The 23,145-nt window shown below is 38.5% G+C and overlaps 1 protein-coding gene across 3 annotated transcripts in view; it reads left to right on the top strand.

Annotated features, from left to right (window-relative positions):
• The window catches only part of PAX2 (paired box 2), a 76,324-nt gene that overhangs the window by 38,721 nt on the left and 14,458 nt on the right, over positions 1 to 23,145 (top strand). For all 3 annotated transcript variants that reach the window (XM_069755843.1, XM_069755840.1, XM_069755841.1), the window contains exons 6-7: positions 10,069 to 10,244; positions 14,298 to 14,424. In XM_069755843.1, coding sequence (XP_069611944.1) covers positions 10,069 to 10,244; positions 14,298 to 14,424 — 303 coding nt within the window. The remainder of the gene's footprint in view (positions 1 to 10,068; positions 10,245 to 14,297; positions 14,425 to 23,145) is intronic.

Here is a 23,145-nt window from a genome sequence, read left to right on the forward strand (position 1 = left end):
CAAAATCCTTTATATTTTACTTCATCAGGCTGGCAAAATAAGACTAAAAGAGATTTCTTAAGGCTGGGATTACACATGCGAGAAATACGTCCGAGTCTCGCATGGTAATACCCGCCAGGCCGCCACTGCCGCCGTCTGCGTGCGGCTCGATGTATTGCTATGTGGCCGCACTCTCCACTCCCGAGTGACGGTGGCAATGCCGGGTATTACCATGCGAGACTCGGACGTATTTCTCGCATGTGTGATCCCGGCCTAACACTTTCAAATTACGTAACTCTTCAACTTTAGTTGGTTGTCTTGTCTCTAATAGGAAAAGGGTAGGAAGTCTATGGTTCACATTAATTAAGATTGGCGTTTCATACGCCACTTGGATATTGAAATTTGTGGAAATACATTTTGCCAATTGTATCAAAAGGTACACAACTCCTAAGAAATTTTGCAGAATTTGCTCTATCTTACAGTAGGAACATTAAATCTACGATTGCTATTATCAGACATAGACCTCTGCCATAACGGAACCATTTGCTGGCTTAAAGACCATGTTCACACTTTCAATATTTGGTCGGAATTTTACCTCAGCATTTGTAAGCCAAAGCCAGGAGTAGGTGAAAAATACAGAAGCGGTGATGTGTTTCTATGATACTTTCTCTCCGATTCTTCCACTTCTAGTGTTGGCTTACAAATACTGACCAAATACTGAACGTGTGAACATGGACTAAAGTTAATAAATACTTGATAAATGCTGTATATCAGGAAGACGGAGTCCTTGTTCACTTTTTAATCACACTAAGGCCACGTGCACACGGTGAGTATTTGATGAGTTTTTTACCTCAGTATTTGATGAGTTTTTTACCTCAGTATTTGTAAGTCAAAATCGGGAGTGGGTGATAAATGCAGAAGTGGTGATGTGTTTCTAGTATACTCTCCCTCTGATTGTTCCACTCCTGGTTTTGGCTTACAAATACTGATGTAAATACTGACCAAATACTCAATGTGCGTATGTGGCCTTAAAGTCTCCATACACATTAGACTACTGTCAGCCAAACCGGACAATATCTAAGGGATCGGCCAACAGTCTAATGTGTATGAAGACCTCCTGTCTCTCACCCAAACATGATATCGAGGGAGAGAAGGATTGAATATAATGGATCACTGACAGCCGATCCTTTTGTTCTCCATGAGATAAGCTGTTGCCAGAAGAGCCTGGCAGCGGCTCTTTCGTGTCGAACAAAGCAGCGCTTGGCAGAACCAAGTGTAACTGTTTGGCCACATTCACACGTTCAGTATTTCATCAATATTATAAGACAGTATTTGTAAGCCAAAACCAGGAGTGAGAAAATTAGAGAAAAAGTATAATAGAAACATATGCACCACTTCTGTATTTTTCACTCGCTCCCAGATTTGGCTTACAAATAGTTATGTGAAATACAGACCAAATACTGTGAACATTGCCTTTATGGGGGATATGGGAGTAATAGCTGTTGATTGAAAAAGTCAAAAAGACCCCAAAACACCAAAAAATATCTATTATGTATGGGAAGCTTATCTTTTTCTTAAAGCTTTTTTAAAATTGGCAAATACTGAGAAAAACTTAATCATTTGTTAGTTTTCTGCACAAAAAAAAAATAGTCGACATCAATTGATAAATTTCCATAAAAGTGTCCTGTAAGTTATACCGCTTTTTCAGAAAAAACTTACCGTAAATAAAATGATCGCAGGAATATTTAGCCACTGAGCCAGCTGAGTCTCCTTATTTGTCTACCATGTGAGTAAGAAAGCAATTTTTTTCTGATCTGAGGTAATAAGTAATAAGCTGAGATATTGTATAACTTGACGGTTTCAACAGAAATAATTGAATTGCTTTAAATCGGACTCACTTGCATTTTGGAGAAATTATTTTTTTTAGCGATCCACTCACGTCAATCATAAATGCTGTGGTGGGAAAATCTAGATCCAGTTGTTGACACTAATGGAATGAGTTTATAACTAACCGCACTGATAAAGAAGAAAGGAAAAGTTCAAGTAGTGGAGCTCTAAGACTACAGTGATGTTCTGGATCAGTGGATCTGAACCTTGTTTGTGAAGACGGCAAACACCAACCTGGAAAACACATTTATTTATGGCCTGTCATGTCTCCAATATCGGTTTACATTGAATTTTTCTAGAATTGTTTTCTTTTTTTTAGAAATAAACTGATATCTTACTAGAATGTTTGTGCCTGAATTTCCGCTATGTGGTTGGTGAATCTTCACCTTGTTTGCTGAGCTACCTAGGTGATAGCATACAATTTGTCTTCATGCATAACTTATTAGGTTTCTCTGCTCACTGACTGTAGAACTTGGTGTCTTTATTCTGTGCTGCCTCCTCATCATGTATTAGGCTGATTTGGTGCGTCAGGCAGAATTAGAGTTATACTTTATGTGATAATTAGAAACACATTTGGAGGCAAGATTACAGTGAGGAAATTACTGAGAGCAAGATGGGTACAGATGGAGTAGACCTTAGTTCACTGCATAATGGATTGCTATAGCAAGTTTGAGACGTATTTAGATCAATGCTGGTTAGCCAGGTGACAATTAATTCAACGGCAACTATAAACAACTTGAGAGGGTTCTGTAGTTCTTTTTATCATATAAATAAGAACATAACATTTTGACAGTTCTTCTTTACATAATATACCAACTCTTGTTCATGGGTAGTATATGGTATTGCCGCTCAGTTCTATTTAAGCAAATTAATTCAAACTGTCTAGTGCCAAGTACTAGAGATAGCTACCCTACAAGTCAATGTCTGCATTGCCTGGCCTATCGTCCAATAGGTAGCACTACAGAGAGCTAATTTGTATATCTATTTCCTAGAGATCATTGCTGACTTATAAACCTCCAGTAGGTTGCACTAGAGAGACATTTATCTTCCTCTTGGAGGAGAGCTAATTTCCATATCTATTTCCTAGGGATCATTGCCCGGCCTATAAACTTCCAATAGGTGGCACTAGAGAGACAGTTATCTTCCTCTTGGAGGAGAGTTAATTTGCATATCTATTTCCTAGGGAACATTGCCCGATCTATAAACTTCCAATAGGCGGCACTAGAGAGACAGTTATCTTCCTCTTGGAGGAGAGTTAATTTGCATATCTATTTCCTAGGGATCATTGCCCGGCCTATAAACTTCCAATAGGTGGCACTAGAGAGACAGTTATCTTCCTCTTGGAGGAGAGTTAATTTGCATATCTATTTCCTAGGGAACATTGCCCGATCTATAAACTTCCAATAGGCGGCACTAGAGAGACAGTTATCTTCCTCTTGGAGGAGAGTTAATTTGCATATCTATTTCCTAGGGACCATTGCCCGATCTATAAACTTCCAATAGGCGGCACGAGAGAGACAGTTATCTTCCTCATGGAGGAGAGCTAATTTGCATATCTATTTCCTAGGGATCATTGCGCGACCTATAAACCTCCAATAGGTGGCACTAGAGAAACAACTTTCTTTCTCTTTGAGGCGAGCTAATTTCCATATCTATTTCCTAGGGATCATTGCCCGGCCTATAAACCTCCAATAGCTGGCACTAGAGAGACAGTTATCTTCCTCATGGAGGAGAGCTAATTTGCATATCTATTTCCTAGGGACCATTGCCCGATCTATAAACTTCCAATAGGCGGCACTAGAGAGACAGTTATCTTCCTCATGGAGGAGAGCTAATTTGCATATCTATTTCCTAGGGATCATTGCACGACCTATAAACCTCCAATAGGTGGTACTAGAGAAACAACTTTCTTTCTCTTGGAGGAGAGCTAATTTCCATATCTATTTCCTAGGGATCATTGCCCGGCCTATAAACCTCCAATAGCTGGCACTAGAGAGACAGTTATCTTCCTCTTGGAGGAGAGCTAATTTGCATATCTATTTCCTAGAGAACATTGCCTGGCCTATAAACCTCCAATAGGTGGCACTAGAGAAACAGCTTTCTTCCTCTTTGAGAAGAGCTAATTTCCATATCTATTTCCTAGGGATCATTGCCCGGCCTATAAACCTCCAATAGCTGGCACTAGAGAGACAGTTATCTTCCTCTTGGAGGAGAGCTAATTTGCATATCTATTTCCTAGAGAACATTGCCTGGCCTATAAACCTCCAATAGGTGGCACTAGAGAAACAGCTTTCTTCCTCTTTGAGAAGAGCTAATTTCCATATCTATTTCCTAGGGATCATTGCCCAGCCTATAAAACTCTAATAGGTGGCACGAGAGAGACAGTTATATTCCTCTTGGAGGAGGGCTAATTTGAAGGCAATTCTACCAGGGAGCATTGCCCGTTATATTAATTTTCCATAAGTTACTCTAGAGAGCCATCTAGAGTGCTAATATGCATATCTTTTTCCAAGGGAACACTGCCAAGCTCATAAACCTCCAACAGGTGTCACTAGAGAGCCAGCCTTCTTCCTCTTGGAGGGGAGCTAATATGCATATCTTTTTTCCCAGGGAACATTGCCAGGTCTATAATTCTCGTTACCCCAGCTTGGTGGTGTCCACAAGAAGAAACAGTGCCCCCAATCCTATTTAGTAAACAGAGCACTGGGCTGCAATACCAACCACTGCCCAAGGCAGAAGTAGTGCTGGTTCAAGAGGAAGTTTTTAAGTAAAATACCCAATAACACAGAAGAACGAAAAATTTCCATTTTGAGAGGAAATGATAGTGTGAAGCCATTAAGTCCATGCCGGTTATGAAGATTGATAACAAACAATTGAATTCACCGACACCTTTCAAAGTGGTTGACCTCAGTTGCCAAACAATCTAATGGATGATATGAAGGGTCATGGCAGTATATAAAGGTATCATTAGCCAACGATAGCCGTCATCTACAACGTGCTCCAGCAGTGTGCACCTGCTGGTGGTTGTGGTTCAGCAGCAGGCGGCATGCTATAGGTTGAATGCCCTTGGCCTACATCTTCTATGCCGCTTGCAAGCCTAGCCCTTAAATCCATGATTAATGAGCTTAATAAAGGTAAAGCATTTATGAAAGCTGTAAGTGCTCTGCAGCATCCCCCTGCATAATGCTCAGCCAATGCCTGCTACCAGAGGCTGAAGAGTGATGACTGATGTCAGCTTTCACAACCAAAGCTTCCTACATCTTTTCCCTCCGCTCTGACCGAGAAACGGAAAGTCATTTTCTGTTTTTGAAGGAATGAATTATCTGTGTGAAGAAAAACACTGCTACAGTATTGATGACTAGTATTATGATTATATGATGTTGTTGTGCTCTGTGCGGGTATTGGTTTAGCTGTTCTCCTGCTCGCTCGCTTGCTGCTGTGAATGACAAACGCTGGGTTATTGATCGCCTTCTGAACTCAGCCCAGCTGATAGAAGGTAATTAATGACTCCATTTGCCTCAGTACCGACGAGAACAATTGAGTTTGAAACTGCAACAACTGCCAACGATATGAAAGGCCCCCAAGGGGGTGTCCAGGAAAGATGCCTGACACCGGCAGGTTTCAGAGGGAATTAGGAAGTGCGCGGCAGAGGTGGGGGTGGAGGTGCCGGCAAGTACGTGCAGTAATAGAACAAGACACAACGTTGCAATTAGATTATTAATTAAAAGTAAGATATTCATCTGGGGAAGTCCAGGAGTTTAACCCTGTCGTCGCGATGATGGACTCTAGAATAGAGAAGGTTGCGTTAGTTATTAGCGTAAAAGAGCAATCGAACAGTTTTAAGCGCATCACTTTGCAAGTAATGCAGCTCTTGTGCACAGATGGACGCTCAAAATTAACCACCTTTTCGGGACATTTTTTTTCTTTTTTACTTAAATGCATAGATTTTGGGCTTAAAATCATTTTTGCCACAGAGTTAAATTACAAATGTTGCACTGTTTGCAATTTAAAGCCTCTGTCTTGCACTGTCTATTGCTGGCTGCAGAATGAGTTCACTGAGAATCCATCAGTTAGCCCGCTATTGCGGTCGGACGGGGAGTGTGTATCTCTTTTGTCTGTCTTTTTCTGAGCTCCTCTCAGCTGGTTTATGACCACAGACCAAATTAAAGTGAAATGTGTAGGGAAACAAAAAGCCTGTGAAAGCCAAACAGTGCAATTTTTTTATGCAAGCTATTTGGGAAAAAATATTTTTAGTCTCAAATCAACACATTTAATGAAACATTTTTTACATATGTCCCCAAAGGTGGACACACCTCTTCGATCATTATACTGTCACCAGGTAAAAAATGGCCAGGTTTTGCTCTGGTTTAATTCCTTTTGGAGCAGGCTCGGACTGGCCCACTGGAGAACAGGAGAATCCTCCGGTGGGCCCCTGTGAAGGAGTGCTAATGAATAGTGCTACTACACTTGAGTCACAATTTGCCAAAAAAGATATAATCTAATCATTCAATAAACAAGTTACCCAAGTTATTATTACATAGAAGCAAAAGTAATTTTGTGTCAGGTTGTTTTTGCATGTAACTGAACAGTGGGCCCAAAGAATCAATGTTACTGATGGGCCTTTGCCAACCCAGTCCAACACCGTTCTGAAGTATTACCTTTTTTTTTTTACTAATTTTTATAGTCCTTGCAGGGGTATTGCTCACAGGGTAATAATGCATGGCATCCTGTAGAAATGCCACTAGACAATCCCGTGAGCCACGTCTCCCTGGAAAAGATTACAAAAATTAGCACTAAATAAAAAGGTTCATATCTCAGGAACCGTATGATAAAAAAAAAAACACCTGAATAATAGTGGGAATTAGTGAGAATAAAATAAGAGCAAAAAGTAGCTAGCTACCTTTGACCTAGCGATATAAGTCGTCTAAATTATTAAAGTAATTTCTGTACAAAATTATTGTATTATATTTCTATTACATAAATTTTAAAAGTTACATTAAGCCATTGTAATCTTTAAAAATGTATAACAAACCATAGCGTAAACCAAAATGAAATGTGTAATTTTTCTGCCGATTTTGTGTAGACACATCAAACCCTAATACTGATTGCGCCTAATAACACCCATATATAAAGCGGCATGCACTGTAAATGTTCTGGCTTCACAAGGTTAATTACCTTGTTTCTCTATCCCTGTTCCCAGCATGGCATTGCCTTTCATGTTCTCTTGAACCCGGCTTCCAATCCCCAAGCCCACAGTGGGTAAAATAAATAAATAACTGATTGGCGTGCCGAGCAGCAATAACCCCTAAAAGAGCACTATCAGTGGAACATGATTGATCAATTGAATTCCATAGCGGCTGAAAAATGTGGGATTAAGTAGTGTATTATACGCACAATGAGTTGAGGCATGATGTTCATTTCAAGTTCATTTCGCCGGCCCTCTGCCACCAGATCAGGCAATCAATAGGGCTAGCACATATCATATATCATCGCTCCCTGTGCAAGAGAAGGAGCGCCATAATCTCTCGCAAATTTAGACTGACAGATTTGTCGAGATCTGAAAAGGCCCCCTGCATAAATAAAGCGGAGGAGGGAGGACAGCCCTGCGAGAATAATCTAGGCTCACACACACATATACAAGATCAGACATCTATCTATTGGGTCATGGCTCTTTTAAAAGCTGATCTTTTGATTTTAAATGTGCGATATAACTGATGTGTGTTAGCGGATGATTCTGAATTTTCACAGGGCAGTAGTATTTAACCCTGGAGTCACAACATCTTCAGCTACAGAGGACACTTGAAGTATTGATATAGGGCTCAGCTTGATTGCGTGTCTTATGTTTTTAAATATATAGCATTACATTATATGATATACTGCATATTCAATTAATACTTTAGGCATCATTGCCATTTGTCCAGCCATAGAGTGGTCTATTTTCCAGTAGTGGTAGTAAACGGATGGCAGAACTGATCCCATAGATTTATATGCCATCCTTCCCTAGCGTTGGGCGCGTCAGTTGTTGTATCATACTGGTCCTTGAGCTGAACCAAAGACATTGCATACATAGTTTTTGGATTTGGCTATGGGTGCCTATTTACAACTTTATACATATGAAACAAAAACCCCAGGCCAAACACAACTGATATATGGTGTGTAGTATAGACTCACCGCTGTGCATGACTGTGGCACTGAACACTTTTTGATTGGTTCTCCAAACAGGTTAGGATAAATTAAGAGCTGATCTGCGGGGGAACTGTAGTGCACTGTCTGTTTAGTAAAGAAGTCTCTTACCAATTGTAGGTGTGATTCCTTTATCAGAATAGTCTCAAAACACAAGAACCGGTTTTCGGATTCTAACTGGAGCCTTCGTCAGGCCACTATACTCCTACAATTGGTAAGAGACTGCTTTATTCGGCAGACAGTACACGACTTTCACCACGGCAGTCCAGCTCTTCACAACTGATCCATGAAAACTCAGCCTTACTGGTTAGTAAAATTACTGGTAAAAATACTACTACATCATAAGTTTGCTCACTATTTTTATAGTCTGACAAAATCATATAATAATGCGTCTTAAACTATTTTAGCATCATAAATAGCCCTCTACATGGGTTTATAGGTTACTCGTTAAGCTACAATGCTATTTATGAAAATATCAATGACGCATATCTTCAAATCAAAGGGTGTTCCAATAGCATAAAATATGGGAGGGAGGTAGAACCAAGGCCAAGAGTATTCAATACGAACACAATATTTTCATCATGATGTCAATTTTATAACTGGTGTTAATGATTAACCTTACTTAATAGAAAAATTGAGTCTCAAGAGCTTAAAATTTGCCTTCAGTCACTTTACGTTATGAACACATATATTGTGTGTAGTCTCAATGTTTACCAGGTCATTTTTTACTGTGAGTCTTTTAATACCATGCCGAGAGTTAAAAATTGAGTTTATAAAATCTAAATGGTTCATACTACCAGTGCTAGTTAAGCCCCTCTACTGTGTCCTGTAAATGTCTCCCCATAAGCAATATCCCTTCTCAGGAGCTGTGGTATGCTCAGACCATGTTCCTGCATGATCAGACACGGCCATTACACAGTACAGAGCAGGAGCACATTTATAAGATTATCTCAGCACAGGAATATTTTATTTTAATGGCTTCCTATTGTGGACCTTATATTCATTCCACGATCAAGTGAATAAAGTGATATTTTGCTCGTGAGAAAACCCCTTTAACTAGTGTTAACATTGCAATCGCAAAAGGGAGACAACCCATGGCCAGTGCCACTCAGTCAGAGGATGACTCTTATTTAAGGATGACCTGTAACATGGGCCAACAGCCCAAATAACTAGAACCAGCAATGAAAGTAATCTTAACCTGAGCTGTGAATCCGCACTCTGAAAAGGCCAAATGTCAGTTTAAGAGGATGCCTCTATCATATCAATCCCCCCATGCTTAAAAACTGACACAAACACACTGAAAATTTCCCAACTGCCCAGTAATAAAGAAAAATAAAGTGTTGTGTATAGACGTGTATATCAGGATATCATTTCTAATTATAACTTACAGATCCATCCATAATCATTTTTGAAAGGAACATAAAGAGAAATCAACATTGGCCATTTCCTCTAGTGTGAACAAAATGATGCTTTGTTAAAGGGTCCGACAAAATGCTTTGTACTTCCTCTAATCAATATCTGATATTTTACATTAGCTTATGAAGGATACTGCTCCATGCTATATAATGTAATATTGATTATATCATATACAACATTCACCTGCAAAGAATAAGATTTATCGGCCTTAATGTAATCTCCCGGCATTATTCCCACTGGAGAAGCATGGGAGAATACTTTCCTTTATATGAAATTTATACTATGAAATGTAATATATGTTGCTGAAATACATCTACTCATCCTCAATAGACATTATGCTCTAAATGTAAAAGTTGGGAAGGAAGAACTGAAGCATTAATACCTACCTAATTGTTATAATAATGCATTGTTAATGACTTGCCTAATTATCATTCACTGTGTGCAACACTGTCAGCAATGCAAAAATGAAGCATTATAGAATGTGTTGTCCCAAAACAGATAACACCAAAAAATTACTTTATGTAAACATCATGTATCTTATGAAGTAGCTCCTATGGCTCAGCTACAAGCAGTTATCATTAGTTTGTCCTGTTTTGTTACTAGATGGGTCTGACGGTAATGGTCCAAATGGAGATTCTCAGAGCAGCGTGGAGAGCTTACGGAAACATCTACGTGCAGACAACTTTACCCAGCAACAGTTGGAAGCCTTAGATCGAGTATTTGAACGTCCATCATATTCTGATGTCTTTCAAGCTTCAGAACACATCAAATCAGAACAGGTAAAGTAGATTATAGAAATTTTCAATCTTTTGAATGTAAGCAGTAAGCAGTATAGGTAACGTAAAAACCGACTGTTACAAGCTTCATTTTGTGAGTTTCTTTTCCTAGGAAATAACTAATAAATAAAAAAATTGACAACTTGAGTTCTACAGGATATACATATTGGAAGCATCCATGTTCGGTTTTTATTTTTGGAAGTTGACACTTTTTAATTCATAGCAGTTCAAAATGGGGCTCAGATGTTGCATCTGACAGACATATATGGTTATATCCTGTGAAAAGTTGGTCCTACACTTGAGATAACTGTAGACCAAAAAGTAATTTGGCAGACAGCTACCTCCTCTGGTTCCCCCATACACATGGGTGCTTTGCTAATACTTGGCCTCACGTTGCAGTTAATCTCCACCAGAAACAAAAGGATCAGTTGTTGAAATTCCAATGATTTGGTCATTCTCATCTGCCAGGGAGTAGAGATGAGTGGAATGCTTCACGCAACCCCGATCCACAGTGCAAGTCAGTCCTCTCTGGCCGTAGACAGGAGTTGTTTCGGGAAACCAGAGCTTGTGGGTTTCCAGGCGCAAGAATTGATTCACCGACCCGGTGTGACGTTTTCTGTGCTGTGTGTGAGTGCACAGGTGACATATTGCCAGCCCATTTAATCATAAGCCAAGCTTGGGATCCAGAAGAGTAAGAAAATTTGTGTATCTCCTGTTCATGGCCAGGGAGCACTGACCTGGACAGTCGTTGCGCAAAGCTTTCATCTCTAGTCAATAGGCTGCACAAGCATCAGGTAGTCAGCTTGCCCCAATTAAATCACTGGGTTTGACTGACTTTCATCTAATGTGTATTGGGGACTTAAAGTAGAAATACTCCTATAAAACTAAATGGCAAGTTCAGAGGCTTACCAATAATGTCTTGCTTGCAGTTATATCACATAGTACAGCACATCAATCACATAGTATAGAACATCACATAGTATAGTGCAGGCTATCACAGCCTGTATAAAAGCTGAGGCAGGGAATGCAGCAAAGCAACCAATTTTTGGTGAATCTGATTAGTAGAAACGTGTCACAACTCCCAGACTAACTATAGAAATTGGCAGAAAAAGCCAAAGAAAACTCTGAATATACTTTGCAGATAGTGGGTGTGAGACAAAACAAGAGTGAAAAGTGGTTAGTTAGCAGCCGTTTACTCATGTATATTGAGGTCACTTTGACATTACTAAGACTATAAGAGCTTGATAAGGTTTAGCTGCAATCCTAGAAGACTTTCAGAATATTATACCCATCTTTTGATGGCAATCGGAGAACCTGCAATTAGAGGTAAGTTTATTCAAAGCAAACCTAATTTTTGGGAAAAGTTTGCTGAATGTGGTGAAATCAAATTGCAAAAGATTAGATCATCACTAGTAGCTAGGCTTAGCCTCTTTATCTAAATATCTTGGTCACTGCAAAGTGACTTGTTGGCACCTGCCTAGCACCCCTTACCTGGAACATATACCCGAGAAGCTCCTAGCATTGCTCTATTATATCAGAACACTAAATATAAGAGGCAAAACTTAACCACTAACTGTAATTTTCTTTACCAGAATGCTGCCCCAATAGCTGCTAAAATATTGTATTGTCCCTTAACTATCTATTAAATTAACCTTTGTAGCTCAAATTTACTAAGTCAGTCTAATTCTTTGGGGTATCTTTAGACACTTTTGTCCATGGTTACATTCCCTATTAGCTTAGTTGACTTACCTTGTGCCAATAATATGTTGCAAAATTGTGGTCCATGGATGCACATTTCAAGCCATTCCTCTTTCTGGTACATCACTTCCCTTTCCAATTAGTCACTTTATCGATTTCAATGCAGAAAGTTTCTAAAGCACACAATAAATATGTTGCAAAGTATGAATGTCAGTTTTTTGGAGCAAATTGCACCAGAATTCTTGCATATTTTGTTAAGTAAATCTCAGCCATTATTTCCGAAGAAGGTCATTCAGATATTAGCACCTTATTACCTTCAGTAAAACTATAACTTTTAGTCTTCAGTATTTCTCTTTAACCCATTGTTTTATAACTTTTTTGCAAAGTTCAAATTCTTTACTTCAAACTGAATCAAACATTTTACTATTCAGTGTGCCATGCACCAGTTAAAAAAAACTAGTCAAGTTTGCCCTTTAAACCACTTTTCTTTGCTTTAAAGCTGCATATAAAACAAAGGAATTGTAGACCTTTGGCTCGGCTCTTTGCACGTTAGCTCCTCTTTCTATTTATATCATGAAGGTTGTTTGTCTTAATGGAACATGAAATTAATAAAAAATCTCCTGAAATGCCCCAAACTATAAAACATGAAATGAAGAAAAGGCATATTTGAGTGTGATTTTTTTCTTTTACCATAGTCCCAGAGTTTATTACAATGGATAACCTTTATTTACTTTCATTAGACTATTAAACGCCAGCACAGTCATTTTTTTCCCCCTGAAACTTAAAGCAGGGCCCATAAAGCAAATCTAAAGCCTAATTGAGTTCATTTTAATTTCTCTCCGATCACAGCGAATTACTCCGGTGATAAATCAGGGGGCAGCTTCACCCCCAGTAGAAGGCCTAATTTGCAGCTAATTACGAAACTGATTTCAACAGGAAGATCAATACAAAAAGGAATTGGAAATGACTAGGCTGTGGCGTCCAGGCATAGAGGTGGGGGGGCGTGGATGGAAAAAAACGGGGCAAGAAAGAGCAGAAAATCAGTTTTAATTTAATGTAATATTAATCAGAGAGAGTTTTTTCTCTTTCTTTTTTGGTTCCCCCTGTTTATTATCCCTTTGAAAAGGCAGCTGTAGAGAGCAAGGTCTGCTCCGGAGAAAACCATAATAAGAAGGCAATTACTAGATTGTTTTGGACAGGACACCCTTTCAAATTCAATGACTCCCCCTCCCACCCTTCTGTTGGCCATGTGCTCTGGCCCACTCCCCAATTTCATACCCCAGTGCACAGGAAGAGGGAGAATAAGAACAGGGTGATGAGGGAGTGTCCTTCCATTGTATTTAATGAAGCACATCATTCACAAAATCAAACGCTGATGATTTAGGAAGACAGGTGATTTTTGGTTTGGTTTTATTTATAATATATCACCAGAAAAATCTATGAGCTGTGAATGTAAAACCTGGAGATGGGAAACTAAAACCCAGCTGTTCCTCAAGCATCAACTGGGCTTTAGATCCTTCAAGAAATTGCCCTTTATAAACATTTAGCTGTGTATAATTTTTCAGTTTATGATTGGCTGACTCACAATTATCCAGCATCCTGGTCCCCTCTTTGACAAAGAGGCTAAGTTCATGAAAAATCAAATTAAAAAATGTCCGATTTTCATATATAAAAAAATGGTCGATTTTCATGTCAATTGTTTTCCATATTGCATCTGCTTTTAAACATAGGCAGTTATTAAAATTTACAAGACCAAATTCAATTTCTTATATTTAAGAATTGCAATGTATCTGTAAAAATCAGATGCTAAACAGTTGATCTGCATACGACCTGGTAATTTTTTTTGCTTAGCCGTAGACTTGGATAGGCTAGTCTTATCTGACACCTGGAAGAAATTAGTGCATGCTGAGATTTTTTTCATGCACATATTCGGTCCGTGAATAAAATTGGTCCTAGTGCTGTCCCTGTAATGTCTGTTTTTTTCACAGACCACACTCAGACTAAAAATACAGTTGTGTGAACTTGACTTTATACAGCTTGGTGTTACCTATATATCATTTGTAAGAAAGTAACTAAAACATGAGCATAATTACAATGGAAACATCGATAATTTCCTACATTCCTTTTATTTCACCCTACGACTCTCAGAATGAGTATGCTCAATAGTAAACACTGTGATTGTCTGTTCTTTTCACGACTTTGGAGATTATCAAAGCGTCTAGTTTCAAACAGTTAATGGAAGGCAAAAGACACATAGAACCTGTTACATCAAGGTGGTATAGTTTTAAAGAACACCTTCACTTAACACCTATTGCTTTTAATAATTTTTTGTATCTGTTTTTATTTTTGAACCTTCAGGCAAATGAATATTCTCTTCCAGCACTAACCCCTGGTCTGGATGAAGTCAAATCTAGTTTAGCAGCCTCTGGCAACGCGGACCTAGGCAATAACGTGTCAGGACCTCAGAGCTACCCAGTAGTAACAGGTAAGTCAAACTCTTTCCTCTTATATTGCTACCTGTAGTTACAAGTTCCTACCAATGCTATCCAAAGGAAACACCTCCAACAAAAGATTTCGCTATGTCCTGAGAATATCATAAGGCGCATTCAATATCTCCACATACAGGATCCTTAGATTTCCCTGAAATTTCTGAATTTGATATTTGGTGTCCAAGAAAGATGTGTAATCAGTTTATAAACAGACAACCCTTCTATAGTTCATGATTTCTACTGGTGCACTTGGTGGTGAAATACAGCCGACTACAGCAATGTACACTATGCCTCCTGAAATTAATATGTGGCATTGTGGCCACAAAATGTGTGAAGTTCTTACAGTTTACTCCCCATTAGTGCAGATTATTTTCTTGTTATATAAATGTCAAAAAGTGACTTATCTATCTATTATTGGCATTCGAGATTGCTTCTACTTTTTACAATTGTATCATTGACTTTTGAATTGTTTTATTTTTTTAGTTATTATTTCACCTTTGTGGTCCAAAATCTTCTGCAATGGCATAGCACTAAGGGCTCACGTCACACGTCAGGTTTTCTCTTACGAGTTCTATCAGTGTTTTTTTCGAAGCATAACACTTGTATCTTTTATAATCTATGGGGCTGTTTAAATGTCTGAGTATTTTTGCGGACTGAGTGGTCCACACAAAATCATGGAGACATGTTGGATATTGGTCCTAGTGTTGGATCAAAATCGCCAAGGCAAGCCTATGGGTCTGGGAAAAAATCAGACAGCACTTTGATGCCAAGCTTGAAAAAGCTCCTCTTTTAATCATACAGAATGATCTTCTGAAACTCTGATGGTAAAAACTGACACTCCGACTAAACTCTGATGAAAATCGGACCACATTCATACAAGAAAAATCTCTGACGTCTGAATGAACCCTAAATGTTTCAGCACTAGCCAACCTAGGCTTCTATGCTATAAGTGACACCTACACTTCTTGCCTGAAGGTAGGGGTCTGCAAGTCAAATCTAAACTCCCATGCCTAAAGGCACAGCTCTATAAGTCATATCTACGCTTCTATGCAAACAGGTAGGGATCTATATGTCAAGCTTAGACTTCTTTGCCTGAAGATAAGGGTCTATATTCCACAACTAGGCTTTTTTGCCTGTAGGTAGGGGTCTGTCTATAAGTTAAATGTAAGCTTCTATGCCTAAAGGCATCTATAAGTCATACTTAAGCTTCTGAAGGCTTTTATTATATTTTGGGACAATTACCCAGTCCGACCAGCCCTCCCAACAGTTCTGAGTGCATATCAATATTTTCTTCACTATGTTTAGGCTTAGATGCAAAAAGGTAGGGATCTATAAGTCATACTTAGACTTCTTTGACTGAAGGTAAGGATCTATAAATCACACCAAGACTTCTTTACCTGAATATGTGGGTCTATAGGTCACACCGAGGTTTCTATGTCTGAAGATATCGGGTCTGTAGTTCACACTTAGACTTTTATGTCTAAAGGTAGGGTTCTATAAATTGTCACGAACATCAAATATTTGTTCTGTATGTTGGCAGTTGGAAAATAATGAGATATTATGTCATGGTAGAGAATGACATCTTCCCATACTAACTTAATTGTCAGTAAGGTGTAATCTAGGAGTGATATACATATCATAGAAGGTGTCAGTATGTTGTTAGGACCAGCAAATATAACACTCAAATTCAGCACTAGTGTTCACAGGACAATGAAATGTTATACTGAATCTTTTACTTTCTTTTAAAATTAAAAACAGAGAATGTTTCCAAGAGTGTATTTATGGGAGAAAATAGGTAATGAAATTCATCCAATTAACCATATTACTAATGTAGAAAGACACAAGTTCTTGAGTCAAGAAAAGAGCATAGCCTTTGGGTTGTGCCTAGACTATGCTGCGTTAATAGAAGGGATCTCTACTTTCCGGACACTCATCTATTAACCAGAGAGGAGAGCACTAAAGACCAACCTTACATTTCTGTGCAGTTTTAATGGAGACTGTAATATAAAGAGGGATTATATGAAGGAAACAAATTATTTAGCATGACAGTGCTACAAATATTGATGGGACAAACACACTCTTAACCATTGTAACCAATCACATACTAAAAGTCTTTTTTGTAGATCATCTCACACTTATGATGCTGTTTTTTCACATGAAGCATTGGCTACATTCACATATTCACATAAATTGATAGTTGGTCACTGCTTCCTAAATGTTCAACACACTCATCTCCTGGTGTTGTGAACCTTCTGGTGCTCTGTCCCAACCCACGTCAAAGCCAAAAGAGCAAGAGGTGAAAATGAACTATTTCAGACAATACTGATTATTGTTATATTAAAAATAAAACCAAAGATAGAGCCATAATTAGTATCCTTATCGGGTAGTTTAAAATATCCTACATGGCATTGGGCATTTGTGCATTGGAGCAGCTGTATGGGATATGTTTATACAGTTAGGTGGGGACAAAGGTGCTGGTGGGCTATAATGTAGTTGAACAGTGCATTAAATGAGTAATAATCACTCAGCTCTTATTATCTGTGACAGTTCAGGAGTAGGTCATGAACCACTGCTACCGAGGGTAAGGTGAATTACCCAAGGTCACAACTCTCTGTATATTTATGTAAGTCGGGCTGAGTAGGATGGGATGTTTCCAGTCAAAAGACAGATGCGAAATATTAATGGATTCCCTTCAACGCTTAGATATGGTTAGTGTACAAGGTGGTAAAAGAGAATGCAGGTAGGTTTATTGAATCTGTTTGCATATTCAGCAGGCTACACATGTCAAGCCTCTCTGTTACATCTTTTCAATGTCATTGAGATGCCTCTGCCTGATCCATCTCGGTCCAAGTGCGAGGAAAGTTCATTGCAGGCTCAGCATGACACTCCCAGGTGGCACCTTAGTACTAACATGTTCATCTTGCATGCAGGATTTCAATCAGACGTTAGAGGAGCGCAGAAACCCTCATTAAGACTCAGTGCTGTTTACCAACAGTAATGAAGGTAAACACTTTAAAGGACAGATTAAGGAAAAAGCTTTAGAAGAGAAGAAGAAGAAGAAGGGGGTTATTTTCCTGCACTTAGGCCATGCTCCAGTTTTTGGAATAATGGTATCATTAGCCAAAAAAGGTTACAGATCAGGGTTAATCTTAAAATGTTTTTCTTTTTTTTTTTACGAGCAATTAAACGCCTGGAGTTATTGATCATTGTTGATTTTATGTCCTTCCATTTGCATAATCTATTAAAGATGAATGATTCATGGAGTGATTATTATGGTGAAGGGAAGTAGAGGCTTTCGGTGTAGTTTTGTCAAGGTGAGAGATGCTTTAAGGTTTTTTTTCACGCTATTAGAAGATAATTTCATTAAGTACTCGCCTCTCAGACTTACTACATATTTGGATCAGAGTCTCACTTTGAAGCAGACACCATTGGAGCTATTCCTCGTGCTTGCTGATATTTTTTTTCCCCTCTTGAATCATTTTTCCAAGTTCAATCGTTTTATTTGACAAAATAATTTAAAATGTGCAGATTCAATAAGGGCTGCCAGCGGGAAATAACATAATAATATAATTTGGTGGATTAAACTGCCTTGTTAAAAAGCTCTGGGTGTCTTCTCTGTCCTGCAAAATCCATTTGTTATATTTCATGGGAGAATCAATTCTAGCGATAGAACCTAAAGAATGACTACTTCAGCATTCTAGAGGCAGACATTTATCACAGGTGGCAACAACTAAATCTGTACAGACGAACAAGGAACTGGGATCATTGATATTACTTTCCAGTAATTATATGTTGGTCAATCTCATGATCTCATCATGTCATTCCTTATCATTGCGGTTTGTACATGCAGAACATTATCATGGATTAAACAAGATGCTGTACCATTATTCAAATATTCAGATATTGTTTAAATATTCATGAAAACACAACCGAGCATTTTACAAAACATTAGCGATGCCATCAGGGTCCCATCAATGTCATTGTCTTTCTGCTCATACTGGATACAGGAAGCTGCTTAGATCAACTAAACCCAGTTTCACGTGTCCGACATTCACGGGCCAAGCTGCGTTGCCCTGACTGGCCATGGGTCACCTCACTCAAAGCCTGGAATATATAAGGCTGTTAAAGTCAGGTAAGGAGACCCACAAGTCGTCCTGACTTCGCGGTCTGTTCATGATAAAAAGCACATGCTCTCATTGAACCTCCTTGGCATATGCAATTGATAAGTATTCTTGAGATATAGGAGCATCTGATAATTATACATTGAGTCCATTTGCCTTATCAAAAGATATGGACATGTTAAACGTTACTCTCCTATGAGCCAGTGTAGAGAGCAGTACATAAAGACCGGCTGTCACTCTGGCGCATCTGGTCCAGTGGCGCATCACTGGAAATTTTGAAATGCAAAAACACGATTCAATCAGAGGACTAGCATATTTTTAAAAAGTGGTTTGGACAACAATTCCATTAAGAATAATAAGATACACTAAGAAAAGCCTGAAAATAAACAAAATAACATACGGTATTTACAGTGCTATAAATTTAAGCTTTATTATTTGGTCAACTGATTGAATCATTTTAAGTAATGCCAGCAAAATATAAGTTGGTTCTGGTATAGAAACCTAAAGGGACTGTGTAGCCCAATACCTTAAGCAGTAGGCTTTGGGCTTCTAACATTGCTAAATACACAATAAACAATGTAAGGAATTAACATCAATGTAATTCCTCTTTTTTTGCAGAAGATTTGTGCTTTTACACTGAAATTGTATCCTCTAGGTTCTGGCTAAGTGCAAATCCACATGCCGATCAGCATTTGCTTTAATGCTGCTGTGATTTGGGCAGTAGGCATTACAAAGATTACCAATTCATTTAACTTAGTCCTCAAAATAAGGTTGAAATATTTAAGGTATTTTAAGCAGAAATCTATGGAGAGTGGGAAAGGTGACTATGTAAACCATATGAATAATTCTTGATAACAGAAGCATTAACTCATTGAAAATTCCAAAAGTATCCTCCTCCTTACTGAGTTTAATAGAGTTTGATAGGACGTTACAGTTCTATAGAAATATATTCATGTGCCTGCTATCTATTCATTGCTATGGAAGTTCTGAATAAAGCTAAGAGCATTTGCTTGGTTGTATTCAAAACTTCTATAGCAAGTAATGGAGAAAGTCAGCACATGTGCCACCACTTCTCCAATCACTGTTTGAAACAGGTAATGGGGGTACCTCAGTTCTGGAGATAGATGTGGGTCTTAAAGGTGAGACCCGCACTTATTAGGAATATCCTATGGATTTATATTTATTATGCTCACTTATATAGCACCATTAATTTCCACAATGCTTTACAGATATCATCATCACTGTCCCCATTGAGGCTCACAATCTAAATTCCAAATCAGTATGTCTTTTGATCTTGAGAGGAAACCAAAGTACTTGAAGGAAACCCATACAAACATGGGCAGAAAATACAAACTCCTTGCAGATGTTGTTTATGGTGGGACTTGAACCCAGGATCCCAACTCTACAAGACTACAGTGCTAACCACTGAGCCTATGTTCTGCCCCACCTGTGGATATACCATGAATGTCTCTTGAAAGACATCTTATTTAAAAGTAAACCTGTGTAAACCTTTTATATTGCCTTATACTACCTTTTATATGAGCTTATTGTGTGCTACATATCATGGTAGCATACTCTAAAGTTTATATAGGGGTCCTGGCTATAATGTTGATGCAATGGTCTTACTATATATTTTCTAGAGTTTTAAAGGACATCAATGTTGTGCAGGACAGAATAAATTACAATTAGAAGAGTTAACACAGACCTAATAGAGAACCATTTTTTTTACTTATTTTAATCCCGATTTATTTTATTTTGTTGCTTTTATCATTCCATTTACATTTATACATATATTTTTTTCTCTTTCTGTGTTCCACCCAACCTGTGTTTGTCTGTCTTCTGTCCATCCATTTCCTTCTTCCTCACAGAGAGTTTCTCCTCTCACCTCTATGTAAAGCAAGAGCCTCATGAAGCCTCCCTTACTCCCTTCACTCCCTCTACACTAGCCAGCTCGGGACTGGCTGATCTTCAGCCCTTTCAGATGGCCCTCACCGTTGATGCGTCCACACCTACGTACAGCTCCTTCACCCACCATGGCCCTTCCTACGGGCAGTTCGGCAGCCAGCCACTCATAGCAGGTACCAAACTTCCCTCGTGCATAAGTCATCTGCCTAATCAAATTAAGAGTTTATCTGACTATTTGAAAATAGTTTTTCAGTTCCAGCCTACATAAGCTGAAGAGATTGCCCTGATTTTGATTACAAGGGCTTCTGTCTACTTATAAATTAGTTGTTTGATAATGGAATTTGTAATTTTTCTTTTTTTACTATCAGAGAATACTTGGTTTGAGTGGCAGGGAACTATCATCCCCCAGGCTGACATTGTTCATAACCTGACCTGCAAAATCAGAAGAAAAATTGCTAAAATATTTTTAGAGCCAAAAGGTCATAAAGCAAAAATATGTGAAATGGAGGCTTCTAACTTGCTTTGAAAAACTCTTTATCTAGAAGTTATCTTTACTATGAGTGATGTATATGTAGTCTGTATAATTGCTATTTATTTTATATAATCAATATGCTTAAGACCGGTTTCTCATCTCTGAGGTTTGCGATCTGTACTTAGGCCACGATGCATAGACTGGCTGTAGGTCTCCTGATCCACATTCGACAACCTCATATATACCTAGGAGGGCCACGGCCAGTCTGTGCATTGCAGTTCGAGTTTGGAATTTGAAACTTGGATGTGTGAAACCAGACTAATGCAACATCCTATAATAAATGATATGTTAAGATGTTATAGTAAAGTGAAGGACATATATTCAAGATGTCACTTTATTATCAGTACTGTGGTGCGTCTCTGTAAAGCTCATAGGACAATTTATTTTCTGGAATAATAGCAGCAAGTAGTTATTAGAATATCTTCAAATTAAAGGATTTAGCTCATGGAGACAATCTTTTGCTATATTTATGTGGATGAGTGGAAATCTTCAACAAAAAGCAAAACTTCCCCTGACAAATTTGTGATTACTGAAAGAAGATTTTCCGCTAAATTTTTTATGTTAAAGCTATCCATTGTGGACATATTAGTAATTAAAGTAATTGGTACCTAAACAGTAATTTTTTTGACCCCCTCACCCCGGGCCATTTTTTTTCGTTTTCATTTTGCGTTTCCCTTCTTCCGAGAGCCATAACTTTTTTATTTTCCTTCAATATGGTCGTTACAGGGTTTGTCATTTGTGGGATGAGTTGTACTTTTGAACAACACCATTTGTTTTACGATATAATATACTGGAAAATGGGAAAAAAATTCCAATTGCGGTAAAATAGCAAAAAAAGTGGAATTCCATAATTGTTTTTTTTTTTACCATGTTCACTAAATGCTAAATTTGACATGCCGTTATGATTCTCCAGATCATTACAAGTTTTCAGATGCCAAACATTCATAGGTTCTTTTTTTATAAGTGGTGGAAAAAAATCCAAAGTTTGTTAAAAAAAAGGCGCCAATTTCTGGGACCTGTAGCGTCTCTATTTTTCAGAATCTGGGGCTGAGTGATGGCTTATTTTTTGTGTGCCGCACTGACATTTTTCTTTAAATACAATTTTGGGGTAGATACAATGTTTTGATTGCTTGTTGTTGCATTTTATTGCAATGTTGCGGCAACTAAAAAACGTAATCATAAGCAGGCAGCCACACACTGCGGAAAAAAGGACATGCTCGAAAAATAGCTTAGAATAGGCTCAGTGTGAGACATGCATTGACAAACAGTCTACTCTCCTTGCTGCAGAGTGATGACGAGCTGGTGCTCGGCAGACCTGTGCATGATTAGATTGCAGCTTTCAGCTCTCATGTTCAGTAGTCAGTGTAGGGGCAAGGGCAGTGCTGCAGAGTTGAGTCACATGACAAACAGTTCTAGTACATCTCCTCTCATATTCCTGCTAGCTCTGCCATTCATAAACAGGCATCCATGTACAAGAGAAAACAAGAAAACAACCCCTATAGCTTAGAACAGGTCTGTGTGAGACCAGTCTGCTCTTCTCACTGAATATGTGAATGTGTATGTCTGTCTATGATTGGCAGAGCTGGCAGTACAATGAGAGGAGAGCTACTAGAATTGTTTGTAATGAGATCAACTCTGCAGTTCTGCCCCTTTCCCCACACTTACTACAAGAAATGAGAGCTGAAAGCTATTCAGTGAGGAGTACAGTCTGTTTGGCAATACATGCAAGTACAATACACTTAGCCTGTTCTAAGCTATTGTGGGGGTGTGTTCTTCTTTCCCCAGTGTGTTGCTCTCTTTTCATGATTGGTCAGCTTCAGACAGAGGAAGAAGTACACACCGTCAGTGAGATCTTTATGGTAATGTCAACTTGGTATAAAACAAAATAGCTGTTTAGGTGCTAAATACTTTGCTTATATCTCAGCAACAGAGAAGCAAAATATGTATACAGAGTTTTATTTTGCTCTGTAGTTACTATTAAATTGTGTGTCCAGTACAACATGAAGGATTTAATAAAAACTCCTCTTTAATTTAGTGAAATGTATGTGCAATGCCTTATTACTGCAGGCTCCAGAAGCTGGACCTTAACAACCAAAAGATCTCTTGGTCAACTATAATTTAAAATGGGTTGATTTAAAGGGAACCTGTAAGCCAATCCA

Source organism: Ranitomeya imitator, chromosome 2 (assembly GCF_032444005.1).
Source record: "Ranitomeya imitator isolate aRanImi1 chromosome 2, aRanImi1.pri, whole genome shotgun sequence".
NCBI classification, from domain to species: Eukaryota; Metazoa; Chordata; class Amphibia; order Anura; family Dendrobatidae; genus Ranitomeya; species Ranitomeya imitator.